General features: G+C 37.3%; 1 protein-coding gene across 3 annotated transcripts; it reads right to left on the bottom strand.

Moving 5' to 3' along the window:
* Positions 1-9,751: 9,751 nt before the first annotated feature.
* On the bottom strand, positions 9,752-22,417 carry LOC107570302 (cell surface glycoprotein 1). Of its 3 annotated transcripts, none has more exons than XM_016256521.1 (12): positions 22,116-22,417; positions 19,350-19,685; positions 15,546-15,593; positions 15,142-15,177; positions 13,942-14,238; positions 12,889-12,927; positions 11,725-11,817; positions 11,510-11,599; positions 11,292-11,399; positions 10,594-10,638; positions 10,369-10,482; positions 9,752-10,062 (listed from the first exon to the last, which is right to left on the bottom strand). In XM_016256521.1, exons 1-11 carry the CDS (start codon positions 22,158-22,160, stop codon positions 10,402-10,404), a joined length of 1,218 nt encoding a protein of 405 aa, XP_016112007.1. In that variant the 5' UTR covers positions 22,161-22,417; the 3' UTR covers positions 9,752-10,062; positions 10,369-10,401. The 3 variants fall into 3 exon arrangements, with proteins under 3 accessions (XP_016112007.1, XP_016112006.1, XP_016112008.1); XM_016256520.1 differs by having other exon boundaries at positions 10,392-10,482; XM_016256522.1 differs by lacking the exons at positions 19,350-19,685; positions 22,116-22,417 and adding an exon at positions 17,531-17,747 and having other exon boundaries at positions 10,392-10,482.
* Positions 22,418-22,540: the final 123 nt, after the last annotated feature.

Below are 22,540 nucleotides of genomic sequence, written 5' to 3'. Positions count from 1 at the left end.
TTAATGTCGATATAATGGCATAACACCACTTATACTAATACTTCTCTTACATGTAGTGATAGCTGCACCAGAGATTTTCATGCCTTTTTTGACGCACATGGGGAATTTCTGTCCAAGTATCAAAGCCCTCAAGCGCTCTATTACAGCTTCTCTTGATGCATCGATGTTTATGATGATGGTGTATTTAAATGGCTTCAATGGAGCTGCAAATTTGGGCAAACACAAAAATAATTTATTAGTCAAAAATCTACATCAGACTTTACCACATCAACGGTCACCTTAGACTGAAATAAAGAGAAAATTATTTACCAGGTGGTGGCCGGCAGAACGTCCCGTCAGCTGGAAGAGAAGTGATGCATCTGCAGGTATCATTTTGACTGGGGCCACAAACACCATGTTTAGAGCATTGTTTAGAGGACCAAACATATTGATTCTCACACTTGCACTGGGTTTTGTTTGGATTTGAGAGACACACTGAAAATTAAACAAATTGTCAGGATACTAAAGGACCCATGTGAAAATATTTTTTTCAGATTAATGTTGACCGAATGGCATTACACCTCATATACTTCTTTTACCTGTAGTGATGTGTGCACCAGAGATTTTCATGCCTTTTTTGACACACATGGGGAATTTCTGTCCATGAATCAAAACCCTCAAGTGCTCTATCACAGTGTCTCTTGAAGCATTGATTTTTATGTCAATGGTGTATTTGAATGACTTCAGTGGAGCTGCAAAAATTGTGCAAAGACAAAAATAATCATCTGGTAAAAAAACTCCATTGGACTTTTATAATCACATTTTAAATAAAGGCAGACTTCTTTACCAGGTGGTGGCCGGCAGAACGCCCCGTCAGTTGGTAGAGAAGCGATGCATCTGCAGGTATCATTTTGATTGAGGCCACAAACACCATGTTTAGAGCATTGTTCAGAAGACCAAACATATTCATTCTCACACTTACACAGGGTTTTGTTTGGATTTGAGAGACACACTAAAAGTTAAACAAATTGTAAACACATAGAAATATTTTTTTTGATGTAGTCAAAATGTCATTTTGCCGCTTATACTTCTCTTACCTGTAGTGATGTTCACACCAGATATTTTCATGCTTTTCTTGATGCACATGGGGAATTTCTGTTCGTGTATCAGGTCCCTCAGTTGCTCTATCACGGCTCCTCTTGTTGCATTTATTTTTATGTCAGTTGTGTATTTGAACAGTTTTAGAGGTTGAGCTGTCAAACATAGACCAGAATTTAATATCCAGTATTTTGTAATGCTCCCTGATAGCACACATTTAGGGTCCTATTTTAACGATCTAAGCACATGGTCTAAAGCGCACGGCGCAATTGTGTTTAGGGCGTGTCCGAATCCACTTTTGCTAGTTTAAGGACAGGATGCATGCGCTGGGGACCCGCCTATATAATATCGCACTCTTTAAATAACAAAAAAACTACTGCGCCATTGTCTTTAGGGGCCCTATCATATACCTGGTGCAATGCGGCGCCAGGCGCGACACAAGTGTTTTTTAGATTCAGACCGACGCAGTTGTCATTTTCACGTCCTGCGCCACGTTGTTTAAATAGCAAAATGCATTTGCGCCCATTTGTGCGCCCATGGGTGTGCTGGTCTGAAATCTAGGTGTGTTCAGGCACATTGCTGGCACATTGCTATTTTGAGGCAACTGAAATAGACTGCACCATTGACAAACAAAAACCTGGTCTAAAGTCAATGGCGTAATATATACTTTTTCATTTTTTTTATTTAAATTTTTATTTATTTTTTATAGGAGGGTGCACAACGCACTTACACTTTGCTTACACACAGGGATGCGCAGCAGCAAAAACATTTTTTTAAATAAAAAATTAAATGATTAAAATGTAAAAGATTATTATTGTGTACATAAATATAAAAGTGCCTACATGTCATAATGGATAGTCTTTGCATGTATCACTAGAGGAGCGCTCAGTTTTTCCGCTTGCAAATTCTGCCATGTAAATAGCGAATCCGCCATGGCGCGAGCACAACTGGCTTTTAAAGGGAATGGGAGATGGTTTATGGCACGTTATGCCCAAAAAACACCCATTACTCATTAAGAGAATAGGGACAACCATTTTAGACCATGCGCTGGGCGCGCCAACCATTTTTCCCATCCTTAAACTAGCAAAAGTGGATTCGAACACGCCCTTAGTGCAATTGCGCCGTGCGCTTTAGACCATGTGCTTAGATCGTTAAAATAGGGCCCTAGACCAGGTTTTTGTTGGTCAATGGCGCAGTCTATTTCAGTTGCCTCAAAATAGCAACATGCCAGCAATGCACCTGAACACACCTCGTTTTCAGACCAGCACACCCATGGGCGCACAAATGGGCGCAAATGCATTTGCTATTTAAACAACGAGGCGCAGGACGTGAAAATGACGCCTGACGCCGCATTGCGCCGGATGTATGATAGGGCCCTTAATGTCTGTGTGTTTTCACCTGGTATATGTCATTTTTTAGAGTAACTGCATAGGGTACTATGCATTTAACTAAATAGTAATTAATTTTATTAATTAACTAAAACGGACTCACGATAAACATTCATTACAGCTCAGTTTTTCATTGGGCACAAAGAACTTTTTAATTACTAAAGAATTGCACATGCATGTGTATTATTCTATTAGTCATCTACTACTACTAGTAGTAGTAGTCTACTAGCACTATGACTGATGATGAATAATTTTTACGAAAGAGCCTTACTTGTATTGAGATTCACATTGGTTATGATGACGTTTTGGCTGACGCTATATGGAAATGAGTATCCTTTAAGAAGTGTCCTCAGGCGATCCTGTACCATTTGCCTTGACACATTTATTTTGATGCTGATCAAGTATTTGAATGATTTCCAATTTGCTGCCAAAAATTGAGAAAACAAAAATCTTAATTAAAATGGACATTCATACATTTTCTTCACACAGAACCTGGGGTCAAGTTGAAAAAAATTTCTTTGGTAAACAATAACATGCCAAAGGTGCTGTTAAATTGAATATTAAAGCTAAAGTAAAAGCTAAAAATTAAAAATTTCTTTAAAACACTGGATTACTAGTTTATTTAAATTGACAATCCACACTAGTAAAATAATAATAATAATGAATGTCTCATAATAATTTCATAGTAAACTTCTACTTCTTGCATGTATTTATAGTATACTGCTTACTACTGTACTTTCTGTACTCTCGCCTCTTTTGAGAGTTTTGAGAGTCTCGCCTTAAAATTTTTCTAACTCCCATTCTAGTTTCTTTGCTTCCATCAAAATGAAAAATAAATCCAGCTGAAAACTTTTTCCACCTCAATTTTTGATTAATTAAATCTCAATGCATCATTTTTTTTTTTTACAGGCAATTTTTACAGCACATATTGAGTTCAAATTGTTTTTATCGTGTGTAATGAAATACAGGTGCATCTCAATAAATTAGAATGTCGTGGAAAAGTTCATTTATTTCAGTAATTCAACTCAAATTGTGAAACTCGTGTATTAAATAAATTCAATGCACACAGACTGAAGTAGTTTAAGTCTTTGGTTCTTTTAATTGTGATGATTTTGGCTCACATTTCACAAAAACCCACCAATTCACTATCTCAACAAATTAGAATACTTCATAAGACCAATAAAAAAAAACATTTTTAGTGAATTGTTGGCCTTCTGGAAAGTATGTTCATTTACTGTACATGTACTCCATACTTGGTAGGGGCTCCTTTTGCTTTAATTACTGCCTCAATTCGGCGTGGCATGGAGGTGATCAGTTTGTGGCACTGCTGAGGTGGTATGGAAGACCAGGTTTCTTTGACAGTGGCCTTCAGCTCATCTGCATTTTTTGGTCTCTTGTTTCTCATTTTCCTCTTGGCAATACCTCTTGAATTCTCTATGGGGTTCAGGTCTGGTGAGTTTGCTGGCCAGTCAAGCACACCAACACCATGGTCATTTAACCAACTTTTGGTGCTTTTGGCAGTGTGGGCAGGTGGAAAATGAAATCAGCATCTTCAAAAAGCTGGTCAGCAGAAGGAAGCATGAAGTGCTCCAAAAGTTCTTGGTAAACGGGTGCAGTGACTTTGATTTTCAAAAAACACAAAGGGCCAACACCAGCAGATGACATTGCACCCCAAATCATCACAGACGGTGGAAACTTAACACTGGACTTCAAGCAAATTGGGCTATGAGCTTCTCCACCCTTCCTACAGACTCTAGGACCTTGGTTTCCAAATGAAATACAAAACTTGCTCTCATCTGAAAAGAGGACTTTGGACCACTGGGCAACAGTCCAGTTCTTCTTCTCCTTAGCCCAGGTAAGACGCCTCTGACGTTGTCTGTGGTTCAGGAGTGGCTTAACAAGAGGAATACGACAACTGTTAGATTAATAATTGAATAACTGTTTAACGATTGGGCAATCCATATAGTTTATTAACACTCACCCTGTTGTTGTTTTTGTTTTAAGTTGTTTCCAGTTTCATCCATGTAAGGTGGCTGGAATTTAGAGGAAAGGCACAGAACTGCTGTGAAGTTTATCAGTAGCAATATGTGTCTACAGTCCTATCAGTGATCACTTAACACATGCTCATTCGGATACAGAAAAGTGTGCATACATCAAATAACTGCAAAGATTGTTTTGACTTCAACCTGATTAAAAATTTGGTTTATCAGGGTGCAAAATGCAAACTATGGGGGAAAAAAGCAGTTCCCTGTTCTGCTGCATTCCATTTAGTGTACTTACCAGCGTCGTATGCAATGTATTTACTCCAAGCATTTTCTCGCTCATTGTCTGTGCGTGACTCAGGCTTTGTATTTTCAATGATAAAGTCACATACAATATGATTATGATTCTCAGTATCACTGTAACAGGTGCCATGCCTGTGTGGTGGAGAGGACCAAAATTAAATTAAAATAAATGAAATAAAAATAACATAAAATAAAATAGCTTTTTGAGTGAGTTATATTCATATATTTCTTTTTAAGCCCAATATGAACATTACTCATATTGAGGGTGAATTAATAATGTAACTTTGGTTGTAAGTATGCCCAAACAAAGGAAAATGCTTTTTTTTTTTTTTTACTTGCATAAATCAATTCACTGCCTTCAAAATGACTTAATGACACAAGTTCTGACCTGCTAGTGCCATTTGAGCAAAAATGAAACATTTATTAAATGGTTTCTTCTGACTAAATTGAACAATGTAAATGGATACTTCTGATGTAAACAATTATGACACTGATGCCTGCAGATACACATATTTAGCTCTAATTGTACCACAACACCATTTGTATACTGTAAAACAATAGTTACACAATGCTGTTATCACAATAACAGATTTTCCATAAACATATGAAAAAATGCATTATTCTTATAAACACACTGAAAATACGGATTTATCTGTTATATGTTTATCTTATCACACAATGGGATGGAACTTACCTTGTTGATTGGTAAAGCAATTATAAGAACACATCTTTAACAGTCACCACATTCCTACACCATTCATTATATTGTAATTGATAGGTCGCTTGATTAAACTTCTGGATAAAAAAGGCTTAAAACTGGTCTTACCTTGATTTGATGTCCAGTCTCAGCTTGTGATATTTCATTTATTAAGAGAGAAGATCTGACTGTCTGCTGACTATCTGACTGCAGACATTTTTTGTTAGTTGAAGCCTGAACTTTTGTACTGTAAGAGGAAACTGAGCACTCACAAGACAGTGTCTCCCCTATTTGTTTCCTTGTTAGGGTTTGATGGCAATCAGAAGGAAAGATACATGTTTCAGATGTTTAAAAAAAAAAACATTTATAAAAGTTAAAATACTGCCACCAGAGCACTAAGTTGTTTTAACCCAACTTTGGGTCAAATATGGACTAACCTAAATATTGGTTTATAAAATGACTTTAAAAATGTAATCTAACATTTTAGTTAAATGTTTACAAAAACCTGAAAAAAAATGAATGTACTCTCATGAGATGAAGACTCATCAGTAGCATATATCACATGTAAGCAGAGTTGCTACACGACTTTTAAAAGCTTTTCAAGGCTTTTTTAAGACCTGAACTATTAAAATGAATACTGGATGTCTGTACAAGAAAAACAGGTTGGGGCACATTAGACAATGTTACTTCATTTTGTGAATTCTATCAAATAAAAAAGAAAAAGTCCAAACGTGTGTGTGTGTGTGTTCCTATAGGCTACTTAACCATATTTTGGGGACAAATATGTCAGCTTGGTACCCGGAAGTGAGCTGAATCTAACAAAATTTCCTTTTGGGGACTGTTACGTTTTATACAATAACCGACAAAATATAAATGCTTAAAATTATAAATATAAAATATACACAGTATTTTTCAGTGTATAACAGTAAACAAAAATGTGCTATCAAATAAACATAAAAAAGACACTGACAGAACAAAACATTACAGAATTTTAAAGGGGTCATATGATGCAATTTAAATTTTTCCTTTCTCTTTGGAGTGTTACAAGCTCTTGGTGCATAAAGAACATCTGTAAAGTTGCAAAGACTAAAGTCTCAAATCTAAAGAGATATTCTATATAAAAGTTCAGAGTCAGCCACACCTACCTAAAACGGCTCGTTCTAACACGCCCCCACATATCTACCTCACTATGTGGGAAGATTTGCATAACGCCGCCCAAATGGTCACGCAAAGAAAGAAGGTGCATCTTTTAGTCTCACTGTAGTTTTGTTGACGCTGCAGCCATGTCCTGAAGACGCTGTGTGCTTCGTTGTGAAAGTGAAACTACTTTATTTGGTCTTCCAAAAGAGGACGATATCCACTTCGTCATGCCTAGAGCTGATCTGTGCTGGTTGCTGAGGAAATACATCAACTTTCACCATGGACGAAGCTGAATCCAGCCCGGGGTCCGTCACATGTGGTTGCCGCTCATTCGTCGGATCTGCCGGGTGCGCCGTTCTCGACCCCGCCGCCTCAGCTCACTCTATCCTGGCCTCAGCGCACGCTAAGCCGGGGCTTCCCCTCACGCTAGGCCGGTGTTTTTCGTTGTGAAAGCGAAACTACTTTGTTTGGTCTTCCAAAAGAGGACACGACTACAAATCAGTGGTTAAGTTGTATTTACAACACTGTTCCAGAACAGTTTAACCCAAATATCCAGATGTGTGCAGTGCATTTTATGGAGGACTGTTTACTGATCCTGGGAGAGTAACGTTAGACTAAAATGCTGGCAGTTCTGACTCACGTAAGTACATTTTCATTTAAAGGATTTGCCACTGATGATTCAAACGCGAGTTTTGAGCAGTGTAGAGTAGCGCTTGTTGTTTGTAATTTCTCCGATCACAAATGCAGACAGATTTATGTTTATGCGGCGCGATACAATGCAACGCAATGCGTAAAAAGACAGTATAAGTCATTATAATCAGTAATTATGTCCCCACTGGATGCAACAAATGCCTCGTTTGTAATGGGTTTTAATGTTTTTGTCTCGTCGCTCCGGCCGGACAGGGCATCACAGTATGGTAAGGAGCGTAACATTTCCGTCACACGCTTGAGGTATTCGGCCAATCACAACACATTGGATAGCTGGCCAATCACAGCACACCTCGCTTTTTCAGACCGATGAGCTTTGTAAAAATCAATGCGTTTCAGAAAGGCGGGGCATAGAGGAGAAACAATAATGTACAGTATGTGGAAAATAATGTTTTTTTTTTACTTTAAACCGCATAAACACATTTCATTAGGCTACACCAAATACACAAAATAATGTTCTTTTTAGCAGCATCATATGACCCCTTTAAAGAAATAGGTTTGTTTTGTTTGTTCGGATTCTTTCCTTTGCATTTACACGTCTGACCAGCAGATGTCCTCAAAACGCGGCGTTTCAGGAGCATCTAATCGCTTTCCCTACTGATATTGAAGTCGCATGGGCCCTGCGTTCCATTCGGAAGGGCTCATCCCTATGCACTAATCCCTTCAAAGGGTTTACCCTCCGGAGTGAGAGCTTTAAAGGGATGAAGGGTGTAGGGGACCAAACAACTCATTTCATGAAATGCCCTTCTGCGTCATCATCCCGTAACCACAGAGGCGCCGTCATCATGCAAAGAATCTGCGCAAAGGATCATGGGAGCCTGAAATGTCCATCAGTTGTACCCTTCGAAATCCTTCATTCCAAAGGGCCCTTCAAGTGGCCAGTTTTGAGCACTTCGGTGGCGATATATCCAGTTTGGAACGCACTGATATTTTCGTGTCTCAAAACACTTACCTGGGCGCAGTGGGAATAGAGGATAAACGCAGAGTTCGGAATCGCATTGAACAGTATGAAACCTTGATTGTTTAACTGCCATCCCTTGGCAAAAGAAAAATATATACTTCAAATGTATATTTAAGTGCTGTTAAGGCTTCTCTTTGATGTGTAGAAGTTTGATGATCAAGGAACACTGTCTGGCGGATTCGATTCACGAGTCAACTCTCGATTCCCTCGATTAATCGATTCTTCAGAGGCACCATCAGGACTAGTGTGTTACACGGACAGTTTAATGAGAGACAAAATGTCGCAGAAATTTATTTACTTAAATTCGGTGCATTGGAACCCGAGGTTATGAGTGGAAGTCAAGTGAGCAGCGAATGTCGGAAAGTCAGCGTTTCAGAACAGTCAACGCGCAAAACAGGCCACACCAGCATGCTAATATATATAGCTAATATTTAGTATGCTATTTCTTTCTATATTGAATGTATTTTTCTTCACAACTTGTTCACAAACATTCGTGACACTAAACTAACTGAAGCTGTAACTCTGGTGAGCGGGAAGGATACTGAAGTGCGAAATGTAAAAGCTGAAATGGAGCTAGAGAGTTGATCGATTAAAAAAAAGCTTCGAGTTTGAACGAGAATTGCTGCAGCTCCAATCCATACTCTGGAGTCTTAACTCCGCAGTAATATCTTCTCCGTGGATTAACCTTCCACCAAAATGTTCCTTATGTTGTTGCTGGCGTTTTTTAAATAATTGAATAATTATTATAATTCATGGAGTTCATTTTCATTACTTACATGAATTCGATATACATTTCAAACATTATTTATCATAACATACAGGAATATTGAGTAAATTTAAATTCAGATAACATTCGAGGCGTTTTGGATATTACAAATGTGAATTGGCAAAATGTTTCCATTTATTTACCTTAATGGATATGTGTCTTTAAAATGTTTTGCCCCTGATAGATAAACAACAGTGCATCCCCAAACTCAAGGGTCATTTGCATCTGTCAATCTTATGGCATAGCAGTAGTTTAGTCTAAACTATTTTCATCTAAATGAAATGCATACACCAAGTTTGGGAAGACTAATTATCCTCAAACTCCCTTTATTTATCATTTGGAAAAAGGCACATGTGGATGGTTGAAGGGGGCACAGAATAGATGTGGTGATGGTATCTGAAATCGTGCTCTAAAGCTGTGAATCTCAACCTTTTGGCGAACCGGACCCCAGTCCAATTCAGAACCATCCTCAAGGACCCCCAGAACAAAATTGACTCATCTATGTATCATTTGTGTGTCTTTGTGAGGACCAAATACAGTCAAGTATAATTCAAGTTAGCTAACTTGTCCAGTATTTGGCCATATCATTAGCTATATTGGATTTTTCTTTCATGGGAACATGTCATGTCAAAATATTCAAAATTTATACAAAAATTAATACTTTATATGGACCCCCTGGCCTTACGTCAAGGACCACTAGGGGTCCACGGACCCCTGGTTGAGAAACACTGCTCTAAAGCACTCCACTCCAAATAATTTGATCAAATACAAGGAGAATTCATTCCACATTACAAAATGGTCTTAAGTAAAAACATAAATTTGCAACACACTTCCATTTTACTTTACTACGTATGTAATGTATAACGCCATCAAATCTACTGTACATGCATATGGAAACTGAAGAAAATTAACCAGAAGCTCAGAAAAACTCCACCAGCGAAGAACAGCCACACATCCTTGTCATAGTTGAGGAAAGAATCGGCACAAAAAGGCACTTTGCAATGTTTCATGTTTCAGCCATCCTTTTATGTCCTATGAAACTGTAAAACAGAAAATGTATATTTTATTGTTGCCATGGCTCTTGAACCTCATTTCATTTGATTCATTATTTGAAGGGATAGGCCACCAAACAGCTGATGGTCCCCAAAGTTATTTATTTGTTTTAATTTTGTATTTTTATTTAATTTATTTTTTGGTACATGCTTTGACAGTAAATGGGGCCATCAACTGTTTGGTTACCCACATTCTTCAAAATATCTTTTGTGTTCAGCAGAAGAAGGAAATTCATTCAGGTTTGGAACAACTTGAGGGTGAGTAAATGATGTACATTTTTGGGTGAACTATACCTTTAAGAGCTCCACATTCATACCATAGGCACGTTAACCTTCAATTACAACTTCGGTAGCTCCCAGACATCCATTTATGGCATCCACAGTTAGGCCACCAGCCACTGCCAAGTCCTATAAAAATGAGAATATGAGAACTAAAACAAATACTAGTTGTTGGTGGGGTGGTGGCAACATTGTATTTCATACAATGAAGAGGTTTAAAAAATACTGAAGGAAAAATACCTTTATAGTTTCAGTTTCTACTTGTGGCATAAATTCATCTTGAGCCTGAAATATAAATATTTATAATTTCACTGTTGAAATAAAAACAACTTCAAGTAAAACAACACTTGCAGTAGCAGTATTTGATATAAAAGCTGTTCTTTTGTACTTTCTATTTAACAAAGAATCCTGAAAAATCATGGTTTCCCCAAAAATATAAAGCAGTACATTTATTTTCAACATTGATCATTATAAGAAATACAAGCACTAAATCAGCATATTAGAATAATTTCTGAAGGATTTTATGACATTGAAGACTAGAGTAATGAATGCTGAAAATTTAGCTTTGCTATCTCGGGAATATGTTTGTGTATGTGTGTGTATGTATATATATCTGTAAATAATTGGATGCTGCAGTCAAGTTAACCATTTAAAAGCTCACTTGTATACTCTCTGCTTTGCTATCTCGGGAATAAATTACACTGTAAAACACTGTATTTTAAACAGTTATTTTAAACTGCAATAATAATTCACAATAATTCTTCTATTTCTTTCTATACTGTATTTTAATCATATAAATGCATTCTTGGTGAGCATTAAAGGTTTCTTTAAAAACATAAAAATCCTAACTAACCTCAAACGTTTGTGTATGTGTGTGTATGTATATATATCTGTAAATAATTGGATGCTGCAGTCAAGTTAACCATTTAAAAGCTCACTTGTATACTCTCCTTTGCTACTGGCACAGGCAGAGGCTCAGGAGCAGGAATCGTTTCTGACAGTATCTCTGATAGAACCTCGGGGGCATCTGTTGTTGTTTCAGGAAACTATGGGAAAAGGCCATATATTCTATTTAGATCCATCCAAGGAGCTAACAGGATTTAATGCTTGATGTGCACATTGTAGGTGTGTCTCCTCGCTTAGTTCTACTGCTCACCTGTTCCTCTGCAACGGTTGGGTCAACAGCTACTGACTCAGTCACAACAAATTCTTCAGCGATGGGGTCACTTGTGGACTCGACCGAAGGCTTGAGCATGTGAAAACCCGAGGGCAAGAGACCATGTTTAAAATTAAACTTCAATCTAAAAGGATTCTGAACAAAGATGCTTGAAATTACCCCATGAAAGGAGTTAATAAAAAGTTGTTTTATACCATGGGTTCCTCCAGAAGAACTGGCTGCTGCTGCCTCTGCTGCTTCTGTTCAGGCTCTGGCTCCACTAAAGCTTCTGCAGGTACTGCAGCTTCCTAATAAAAGGAATGCATGTTATTTCTATGCCCCTTGGCATTCATTGCACATGTTATTGAAGTGAGCTTTTTACCACTACAGAGGAATATTTTACTTTACTGGACAGTTTACAAAAAAAAAATTCTGGCATTATTAATCATTCTTATGCTGTTCCAAACATGCAAGACTTTCTTCTACAAAACACCAGATATTCAGAAAAAAACTTTGTTTAAACAGTGAAAGTCAGACTAAGTGGGGTCCAAAACAACTCTGAACCCCTCTGACTTTCATTGGATAGACAAAAACACTGAGATACATCTGCGTTTATGTTTCACGGACATACAGGTCTTACTTATTTTTTCTGCAGAACACAAAATGTGATATTTTGTTTGAGCTGTTTTTTGCAGTTAAAGTCAATGGGGTCCAAAACAACACTAGGCCCCTTTGATTTTCATAATATAGACAAAAACACCCCAGTGTACTTCAAACAAAATCAAAGAATGAACTGGTGTGGTGTAATTTTTTGTTTGTTTAATAAGTTTATTTAGAATCTGTTTTGGGAGTTCAAAACAGTTTGCCAAAGTGAACTTTCTAGAAAGGTTCCCTCAGCTGGTAAACACCTTCTGGTTTATAGTAGAAATATAAATATATAAAGTAAAATCTAAGTAAAAATATGAATGCTATATAATGAAACATGCCAAATTGAACAGTTCATCCACGTCATTATGATGCTTTCTTAACTGCTGTTTTCTCACCGCTTTCATTTTTGTTGTGTGTATTGTTATTAAGAGGAAAGTTTGCAACATATATGGTATATTAAAATAACTTATATTGTATATCGGGGCCTTGACATCTGTGTTCATGTTCCACAGAGGAAAGTCAGTCAATGGGGTCCAAAACAACTTGATTTTCACTGTATAGACAAAACTCTGAGATACATCTGTGTTTAAGTTCCAGAGAAGAAAGAAAATCATACAGGTTTGCAAAGACATAAGAGGGAGTAAATGATAAAAGCATTAAAAAAAATTTTTGGGGGGGTGAACTATCCCCAAAAATGCATACTGGTAAAAAAAAAAATCAAAAGAACTTGCCACTGGAAAATCTTCTGGTTCAGGCTCTGCATGTACATCCTATAAGAAAGGAAGGAACTTGTTTAAAATGTATATATACATTTGCTAGCACTGTAGTTAGTATAGTGTGCCTTAAAAATCATTGACAAAAGTGTTGAAGGGAATGTAAAAAGAAGGGAAAGAGCAGGGTGCGAACTACGGGGGAGCTAGGCTCCCGTTAATAAGCCATGGGCTCCCGTTAATAAGCCATGGGCTCCCCTGAAAACGTGATTTGTGAAATTTTGGGGGGTCTCAAAAAATATTGACAATGTGGTTTGACGTGCAATTTCAGTTTTGTGTAATGTGATCATTGTGGATTATTATGTGTAAAATTGCAAAAATATCATTCATTCATGCATGACGGCGATTTAAACCTAATTCACTTCAATAAAGATAACTATACATGCTATTCTTGTCATGAGCATCAAGGTGGGGGGACGCTGCGGTGCAAATTCCACTCATATTTAGTACATGTTAACTCAAAGATTCGTAGAAAAAATATAAACGCTGGACTCTGTGGTCGATTCTGTGTTAAGGTAAGGCATATTATTCGCAATTAAGTGTTGTGGCTGGGTTGTTATAGGTCTGCGTGACACTCGATGTCTTAGGCCTAACTGAACAGAGGAATTATGCTATTCTTACAACGAGTAACTTTAACCGTTGTTCATGTGAACTCAAAGACAGCCTGATGCTTTGTATATAGACTATTTGTGGGTGGCTGTTTGTTGTTTCACCTATCAATTAATGTCGATAAAGTATAATAGGGTAAATCCTGTATAGTGATTTATCCTATATAGTGCTTGCATAAAGCAAGTAGTGCATACACTTGTAGCTTTTATGTATCTTTGTAAGTCATTGTAAGCCCTCTTGAGCCCTCTATAGTTCGAACACTGGGGAAGAGTGAGGCTCATGTCATGCCCAGTTATCCAAACAAGTACACAGAACGGACAAGACAGAGTCACCTGTTGTGCATGCAAATACACTCATGCAAAGAGTCCATTGCAATGTGCCATGGAGATGTATTGTGTCAGGCACCTCCGTGACTTCTGTGTGAACTTCAGCAGGCTCATTTTCAACAGTTATGGCTTCGGCTTCAACGGCAGGTTCTTCCACGACACCGACAACATGCCCGTCGACTTCCACTGTGGCATCAGCAACAGGCTCAACTTCAGGTACTACTGTTTCTGTCACAGTTTCAACCGCAGCAACAGTTTCAGCTGTAGTCACTCTCTCTGGCACTGGCACCTCTACCACAGGATCCTCAGCAGGAAGCTCAGCTTCATCTTCACGCTCGGTGTCAACCGTTTCACCAGGATGAGCAACAACATGCGTCTGCACCAGAACATCATAAAGACGAGAAAACATGCAAAACATCATGTACACAAAAGCAAAATGCTCACATTGACAGATCCTGGGCTTCATATGTTACAGTACATGGAATTATAGTGAGTTGCATGTTTACCCTGTAAAGCCTGACATATGATATTTAGGAAAAGATAGTTTTTTGAAATTGATCTGTCTACTGAATATATCATATTTAATAGATCAAGGTTCTATGCTACCATTCAAAAGTCTTGGGACAGTAAGATTTTTAAAATGTTTTTGAAAGATCTGTTATGCTCACCAAGACTACATTTATTTGATCAAAATACAGTAAAACAGAAATATTGTGAAATATTATTAAGATTTAAAATAGCTTTTCTATTTCTAATTTTTTTTTTTTTATAAAAAAGTAACATTTTATCTTTTTTTTTTTTATCAATCTGAAAATCTTACTGTCACTTTTGATCAATTTAATCAGAGGCGGGCAAAGTACTCAACTCCATTACTTGAGTGAAAGTACAGATACTGCTGGTCAAATATTACTCCATTACAAGTAAAAGTTGTAAAGACAGATTTTTACTTAAGTAAAAGTACAGAAGTACTTGCTTTTAAAAGTACTTAAGTACCAAAAGTAAATTTCCTTTTTTATGTCAATGCACTGTTTTATTGTTGTACGTAATACTTGCAATACTTCTGAAGCAACTTAGAATACATTACACCTGCTGAATACACCGACTAGCTTGTAGTATCTTTGGAATAAAGAGCTTTTAGAATGTAAAAAACTTATGGGGAAAAAATGTTGTGCCTTTAAGTAAAGTGTTACCTAATTTTGTTTTGTGGTGGTAAAACAAATAGTATCAAACCAAAATAGAATACATTATTTTCTATCTATACATATGTATATAAACCAACCTCTGTGGCTACAGGTGTAGTGTCCTCGAACTGGACCTGTCAATAGCATATTTTAAAAAGATCATAATTAAAGAACGAACGAATTCCATTGATAAAGTCCATTATATAACAATTACAACGTCTTATATACTGTATGTTTATTCTATAGGCATGCTGTATATTTGTGTAAAGCTAGAGTCCTTGTTAGTATGGGTTAATATGTTTTTGTTACACCTCATAAAGCAAAGTTATGAGAAAAGCACATTAGTGCACCCTGAAAGGTAAGGTGCTGGAGGCCTGGTAATTAGGAAAAACACCTTTACCAGCCCATTAGTGTGTGTGGCCAAAGGCAAGGGTGTTTAGTAGATAAACAGTGGTGAAATGTCAAGGGCTGATGGGATATGGGATATGGCATGTTACCATACCTCAGATTCTGCAGGGATCGGCACTGGCTCATCTATAGATGATGTGACCTAAAAAAAAAAAGAACAGTAAGACACAATTTCAAAGCTTCACACTAAAGATCTATTGTGTTACAACTGTCGGTCTTAAAGTCTCTTAAACTATATTATAATACTGATAATCACAATACTTTACAACACTTTAATTTATACATTATGTAACAACAACCAGATAAAATGCTAAATGTTAATAATGCATATTCCTTGCAGAACAAAGTGTAACACATGAGTACAACATATGCATGTTGAAATATTGAGTATGATTTAATATTGATGTGTTCTACATTGCTATGCCAGTCTCTGCATAGAGTACTAAACACTTGCACTTGCTCACAGAAGGTAAGTGCTCCAAACGCCCCCTGTGGGAGCAGAACAAAATGTTCCATGGCTAATTCAAGTCTTTGAAAAAAAAAGAAAGAAATATAAATAAACAAATAAATAAATAAGCAGTGTGTAGCCAGGATGTTCTGAGATCTTCCACTGTTCCATCTGTGGAAGCCCATTTCTGCCATATAAGGAAAAAAGTCATGGTTTAGTATCATAATCATTATGACATGGTCATAATTAGAATTATGACATAGCAAATAATAATTATGACATAAAAAGTTTAAATTCTGACATCAAATTTCAGAATTATGAGATAAAACAAAAATAATTAAAATAAAGTCGAAATTTTGACAAAAACATGACATAAAACGTTTGAAATTCTGAAAAAAGGCATCTTTATGACATAAACGTCTAAATTATAACTTAAACAATGATAATTATGACATAAAAATCTGACTTTTATGTCATAATTATGATATAATTTTTACCAAGCTTTTTTTCCCTCTTATGTGGTGGAAATGGACTTCTATACCTCTCAGCATACAGAAATTAAGTTTCTCTTTTCAGTGGGCCTCACTTAAGGTTTTAATGACTCTTTGGCTAAAATTTTAACTATAAAATTAAAACTATAAGCAAAAAAATCTTCTAATGCCATCGCAAACATGGCCACAAATGTTTAGTTTTACAATTCACCTTCATTAAGTATGAAAATGCCACTAGACAGCACTGAGAAAGTTGTACGGCATTATATTTTCAGATAGCACATTAACTCTAGCAGCACTAAAATATTAAAAACCAGAAAGAGTAATAAAAACCATAAAAACTAAAACTAGAAGAAGCCTCTGAAAAAAACCTAAAACTAACAACAATAGAGTGAAAACTAAACAAAACTAAATTAGATTTTAAAAAAATCTAATTAGACTAATAGAGTGAAAACTAAATTAGATTAAAAAAAATTCTAATAACCTAGGTAAAGCATTAATGTTTAATGTATGCTCACATCATAGATGCTCCATATACAGAATGACATTTAACTACATGTACTGTATACACCACACAAAGACTTACACAGTACAAAAACACACACACAACTGTTGTCACAAAGATTGTTGTTAAAGAGACAAAGGAGATTCTGTTGGCCACCACGCCTCCTTAGAGCTGAGCATGTGCATGTGGTTATAAATGAGCCTACAGTCAGATATCTGCTTCACATTCTCTTTCTTCAAAAGTTTTACCATCTTAAATAAAACAATGCCTATTAATAATTAACTTAGAAATTAATCACTTTTACAATTCTAATTTCTTTAGTAGTAACTCCCTACACTCAAATTGAACAATAAATTATTAAAGGTGCCATACCCCCTCATTAGCAGCATGCATGACTAGGCCATGTACCCCACCCAAGCACATTCCTCGTCTCCACCCACCTATCTGCACATACACATACAAGCTCCTCCTCCACACTGTCTAACATACCAGCCACTGAAACGCCCACCTTGGCCCCAACAACAAATACAAGGAGGGGAGAAAAAAAGCTGGGGGGAGACACAGAGTACAAAACATTCTTTTTCCACCAGCTAAACCCCTTCACCAAGCCTCCATCCACTAAGGTGGGAGCTTACCTGCGTTTCCACAGAGACATCTAGCAAGTCAACAGGCTCGCGAGAGCCTCGAAACCAACTCAGAATGAGACCCATGCCGTCACAGACCTGACACTCTCCAGTAAACTCAGCCCTTAACCTGACACTCACTGCAAGGTTATGTTCCTCTATCTCTCTCTCGCCCTGCGCCACTCTCAGTGTGTGTGGATGTCCAACCCAAGCACTTGTGATGTCTATGAAGGGAGAGGAGAGGCTGAAGCAGAGCTCACAGGAAAAGAAGGGTGGGCTTTAAGAGCTTGGCTGCTCTTCAAAAAACAGGAGGGAGGGTGAGGTGCAGGAGGTTGAGGAGAGAGTGGCAGTGACTTTATATTTTGGTATTATTTAGGAGGAACGTCAGCTTGCATATAAGCACAATCAGCGTTGAGGAAAGTTACTTTTAAAAGTAATGCATTATAATATTGCGTTACTCCATAAAAAGTAACTAATTGCATTACTTAGTTACTTTTTATGGAAAGTAATGCATTGTTACTTTTGCGTTACTTTTTGTCACCTAAGCTGGGCTTGCTTATTTATCTTCAATAACAAAAAAACTTAAAAGTAATGTGTTACTTTACTAGTTACTTGAAAAAGTAATCTGATTATGTAATTTGCGCTACTTGTATTGCGTTAGCCCCAACAGTGGGCACAATAATGTCAGAAAACAGATATATATACTGTATATTCAACGTAACAGGCTTTTATGACAAACAAGTAATAAAACAACCTACTTAGCCCATGACATTCTGTTCAGAATATTTAACTGAGTGAAGATGATTTACGCAGTTTAAAGCTACATTTGGAGTTTGGGTTCTGTTAGATAAGATTTATATATTTTAAAGATTATTTGAAAATAAATATGGTTCCACTCCTCAGGTAAATTAGATTTCATGAAGATCAACCATTTTATAATTTATGGCCATTATCAAAGGAAATATGCAATGTGCGTGATACAAGTCTATTTTCTAGTGTACCTATGTATGAAGATCACAAAGAGGTTCCACAAGCAGGATTAAACAAGAAAAAATCATATGACCAACTTGAAACTGTTGCAAAATCTGTGTGGAGAAATCTTTCACCCCCATGTGAAATTCCCAAATGTGTGGTTTCCTATTGAATTTACTTGTTTTTTCCCTCAGAATTTTGACAAACAACCGTAAATGTGACTGCGTATTTATGCTCAGTAAGCAATTGTAGGGCCTGGTACAAAAAAATTTCACAGGCCCTTCAGCGGAATCACTTTCCAGGGATGCATTGGTTGAAATCGCGTTCCCTTGTCCCCCTCGGTTGAAATTGTGATTTCTTTACAATCCAAGCCCCCTTATGCTTGCACCCAGGATACCCTTTTTTGTCGGCCCTGCTCACAACCCAGTATGTGTGAAACTGGGCCTAAGGATAAATGCGAGAATATCTAATCTCATATATTCAACACATTCCACAAGATAAAATCCTACAGAGCCAACTGGTATTCAATGACAACATGTCTTAAATACTGTTCCTAAAAAGGAAGCAGCATTCAGAAAAGCTACTAATATTATTTTCAATAAATCTGCAGTTTGGAAGAATCTGCCATGACTCCAGGTAGGCTGTACACAATGTTCACTCACTAAAATACTGCCCTCCTTCTTCCATGCTGGCTGCAAAAAGCCATTACTGCCAGGCAAATACTTATATTGGTCACAATAGTAACATCTACATGATAAATTACAGACTTCGTACAATTTTTTTGTGTGCACTTGATAATTATCAACAGCTCTGAACCTATATAACTGACCTCAAAGAATGGGGTTCAATAGCACATTACCTCTGATACTGGAATGACAACGCTTTCACCTTCCTCAGTCACATCTGGCTCTTTTGCAGGAGGTTCAACTGGGGTCTGTCCTAGGTCCTCTGTATCTTTCACCACTTCGTCTTTGATGACATCTGTGACTGGGACTTCTAATGTGACTGCAGGAGGAACTTCAGAAGGAACGTCAATGGGAGCAATCACTGGCAGGGGAATTGGAATGGCAACGGGACACTTTGAGGTTTTAACAACTGGAACTAGAGCAGGAACTGGGGCAGGGAAAGCACACACTCCTGGGGTTCCCTTTCCAGAGGAGGCGAACCACTCCTCCAGAGCCTTTCTCTGGGCCTGCTGCTCAAAACAAATAAAAGAATGAGAAATAGTTGAGATTTGAAATCAGAACCATTTTATTTCTTATCTTTAGTTCACTTGACCGCATAATGGTATTAGACAGGGTTTAACAAATTCACTAAGAGCTTACATAAGTGAACAAAAGTTGGCCGTCTAATGGCAAAAAATGGCTGAATCCAATTGATTCAGACATGCCTAGTCAAGCGAGTTGGAAGAGTCAGCACTCCTCGGAGCTCTGGAGGGGGCTAAACAGAATGGACAAAAATGCTAATCACATCATAATGGAACCATAATCACATTATAATCACACTCACAACTTCATTATCCAAAAGCAAGGGCTGGCCAGTGCGGTTTACATAGGCCTCAAAAGAATTTAAGCTCTCATTGTGCATGTATGGGGTGTCCAGTGGCCAGCACAGTTAAGGCCAAATTATGCAACCATGTGTGAAGACCAGCATCAGCACTGACAAAGCCAAATCAGGCAAAACATGGGCCCGAGTCCATGAAACAGACCATAACAGAATAAACGGTCTGGCATTTGGGGGAACTGAGGAGGTGGTTAGAAAAAAAAAAAGAAGCACATTTTGCTTCAAGGTTGTTCATTCTATAAAAACAGGAGAAACTAGTTTGGAAGACGGGCCTACAGCTGAAAAAGATGAGTTAATTGGATCTGGCAGCTGAGTTTTAAAATATATTTCTTCTGCTTTGAAGCACTGGTTAGCAACAAACAGGGCGTTGGAATGCACTCACCCCCAGTACTCACTATTTCCTATTTTACCAGGACGATTAGAGTGGTTAGGAAAAAAAAAAAAAGCACATTTTGCTTCAAGGTTGTTCATTCTATAAAAACAGGAGAAACTAGTTTGGAAGACGGGCCTACAGCTGAAAAAGATGAGTTAATTGGATCTGGCAGCTGAGTTTTAAAATATATTTCTTCTGCTTTGAAGCACTGGTTAGCAACAAACAGGGCGTTGGAATGCACTCACCCCCAGTACTCACTATTTCCTATTTTACCAGGACGATTAGAGAGGGTAAAATGTGCCCTGTTGAGGACCAGCTGTGTCTTGGGGGCTTAACAGCTAGAGAGATAAAAGATACCCCTCTATTTCTGTACTTGTGTGAAAGGTAGTTCTGTTGATATGACCGCATGCCAAAGTTTTAGGACAATAACAACTACATGTTTAGCTAAGAATGAAAAGGGTGAGATTTTAATGACATGCACTTTAAAAAGCTGCTGTAAAATTCAAACAAAGAGTCCAGTGTTCACATGCACAAACTGTGTGTGTTTCATTATGTCACTGGTCAGAGAAAACAAAAATGTCTTGGAGTGGTGAGGCATGGTCAGTATAGTTCAACATTCCTTTGCACTGACAGAATGTAAACTAAATCACTTACCAAAAATATATTTATTAAAAATCAATGGGTTCATAATGGGTCAGTGATACACAAAACCAGTGGATGCAATGGTTTTTCTGCTGGTCTCTGGACCAACAGCCTCTGTAGGAATGTGCCCTGAACCATGTTAGGAATCAGACTGGCTGAAGGGATGTGCCAAAATCAACAGAAGTCCATATGAGTTTAAGGGTGGGGTCAAAAGGCAAGGTTTTGGTTTGTTGCGCAGACAGAACAAAGAAACAAAAAAGCCACAAAGCAAACTAATCACACTCTACAGGTAAAACACACCCATAGAAAACGCAGAGTAATTATTATTATTATGATTCTTGTATTTATTGTCATACACAGTGCTACACTGTGATAATGCAGAAGGGTCAGAAGTCAGGAATATGTTATTTGAAATGGTAATTTCAAATGAACATTCCAAGCAACACTTTTGTTCAGGACAATACATTAATTAAAAAGAGCAGTTACTAATGCAGTAAACCCTAAGGAATGAATGAATGAATAAATAAATAAATAAACAAATTAATTCATGAATTAATTCAGGTTTTATACAGAAAATATTTACAAAAATATTATAAATTGTTATTATATTCTATTTATTAATTAATCCAATGTTTCTAGAGATACAAAGTGGGACGTGTAATTCCTTTGCATCTCTGTAGCCTACTGGTTCCTATGGGGACACACCCCCACTACAGATGCCACTGCAAGTAACATAATGTCAGAAAAGATGAATCAATTCTTCAGAAAATTATAAACATATTATTTTTATTTCATATTTAAATAACATTAAATGTTATTTATAGCAGCAAATATACAGCAGGCTATTAAATAGCCTAAACAACATTAGCCTATTGACGAAAGACTTATGCATTAGGCTATGCTACATTTTCTTAAAAAAAAAAATCCATGCAAAGCCGACAGAGCAAACTTCAAGTATGAATTCAGTTTGGAAACTAAAAAAATAAATCAGAATTGTTTGCAAGACAATCTGAAAAAAAAGTGTAAAAGTTAATGTAGGCTACTCACCACTTTTCTCATTCGGCGCTTGTTCTTCTTTCTCTTGCTAGGCATGTTTACTGTGAAGAGTGTGTAGAATGAAAGAATAAAAAGTGTATTTCTTCAGTCGTGCGGTGAGGCAATGGCTGACGAGCGGATCTGTGTCCGCTCTAGCAGTCAGATAACAGCAGTCAGAATGACAATATGGTTCTATTTAAAGGCGCGTTGATTTTTTTCATCTCTGTCTGCCTATGGGGGAAGGGGTTAGGAGCGCAGTCCACGCACCTCAGCATCAGTCTTCATCATCGTCATGGCATGAAGTGGGCAGACCCCACAGCTCTTTGCAAGGTTGCGTAACATTATTGCAACTCCGATCCGACAGCTAGTCGCGTTTTAACGCTACTCCACATACACACGCGATTTCTATGTAAAAATAGGTTGAAAACATTGTAGTA

Source organism: Sinocyclocheilus grahami, unplaced genomic scaffold (genome assembly GCF_001515645.1).
Source record: "Sinocyclocheilus grahami isolate Dianchi unplaced genomic scaffold, SAMN03320097.WGS_v1.1 scaffold1438.1, whole genome shotgun sequence".
In the NCBI taxonomy this organism is placed as follows: domain Eukaryota; kingdom Metazoa; phylum Chordata; class Actinopteri; order Cypriniformes; family Cyprinidae; genus Sinocyclocheilus; species Sinocyclocheilus grahami.
The sequence above is the reverse complement of the archived record's forward strand: the minus strand, read 5'-3'. Positions and strand labels throughout refer to the sequence as shown.

Coding starts and splice junctions, on each gene's coding strand:
- LOC107570302 (XM_016256521.1), bottom strand. CDS start 22,160: ATGCCTAGCAAGAGAAAGAAGAACAAGCGCCGAATGAGAAAAGTG. Junction 14,239..15,141: donor CTACACCTGTAGCCACAGAG/GTTGGTTTATAT, acceptor GTTCTGGTGCAG/ACGCATGTTGTTGCTCATCC. Junction 10,483..10,593: donor TAGAAACTGAAACTATAAAG/GTATTTTTCCTT, acceptor TCATTTTTATAG/GACTTGGCAGTGGCTGGTGG.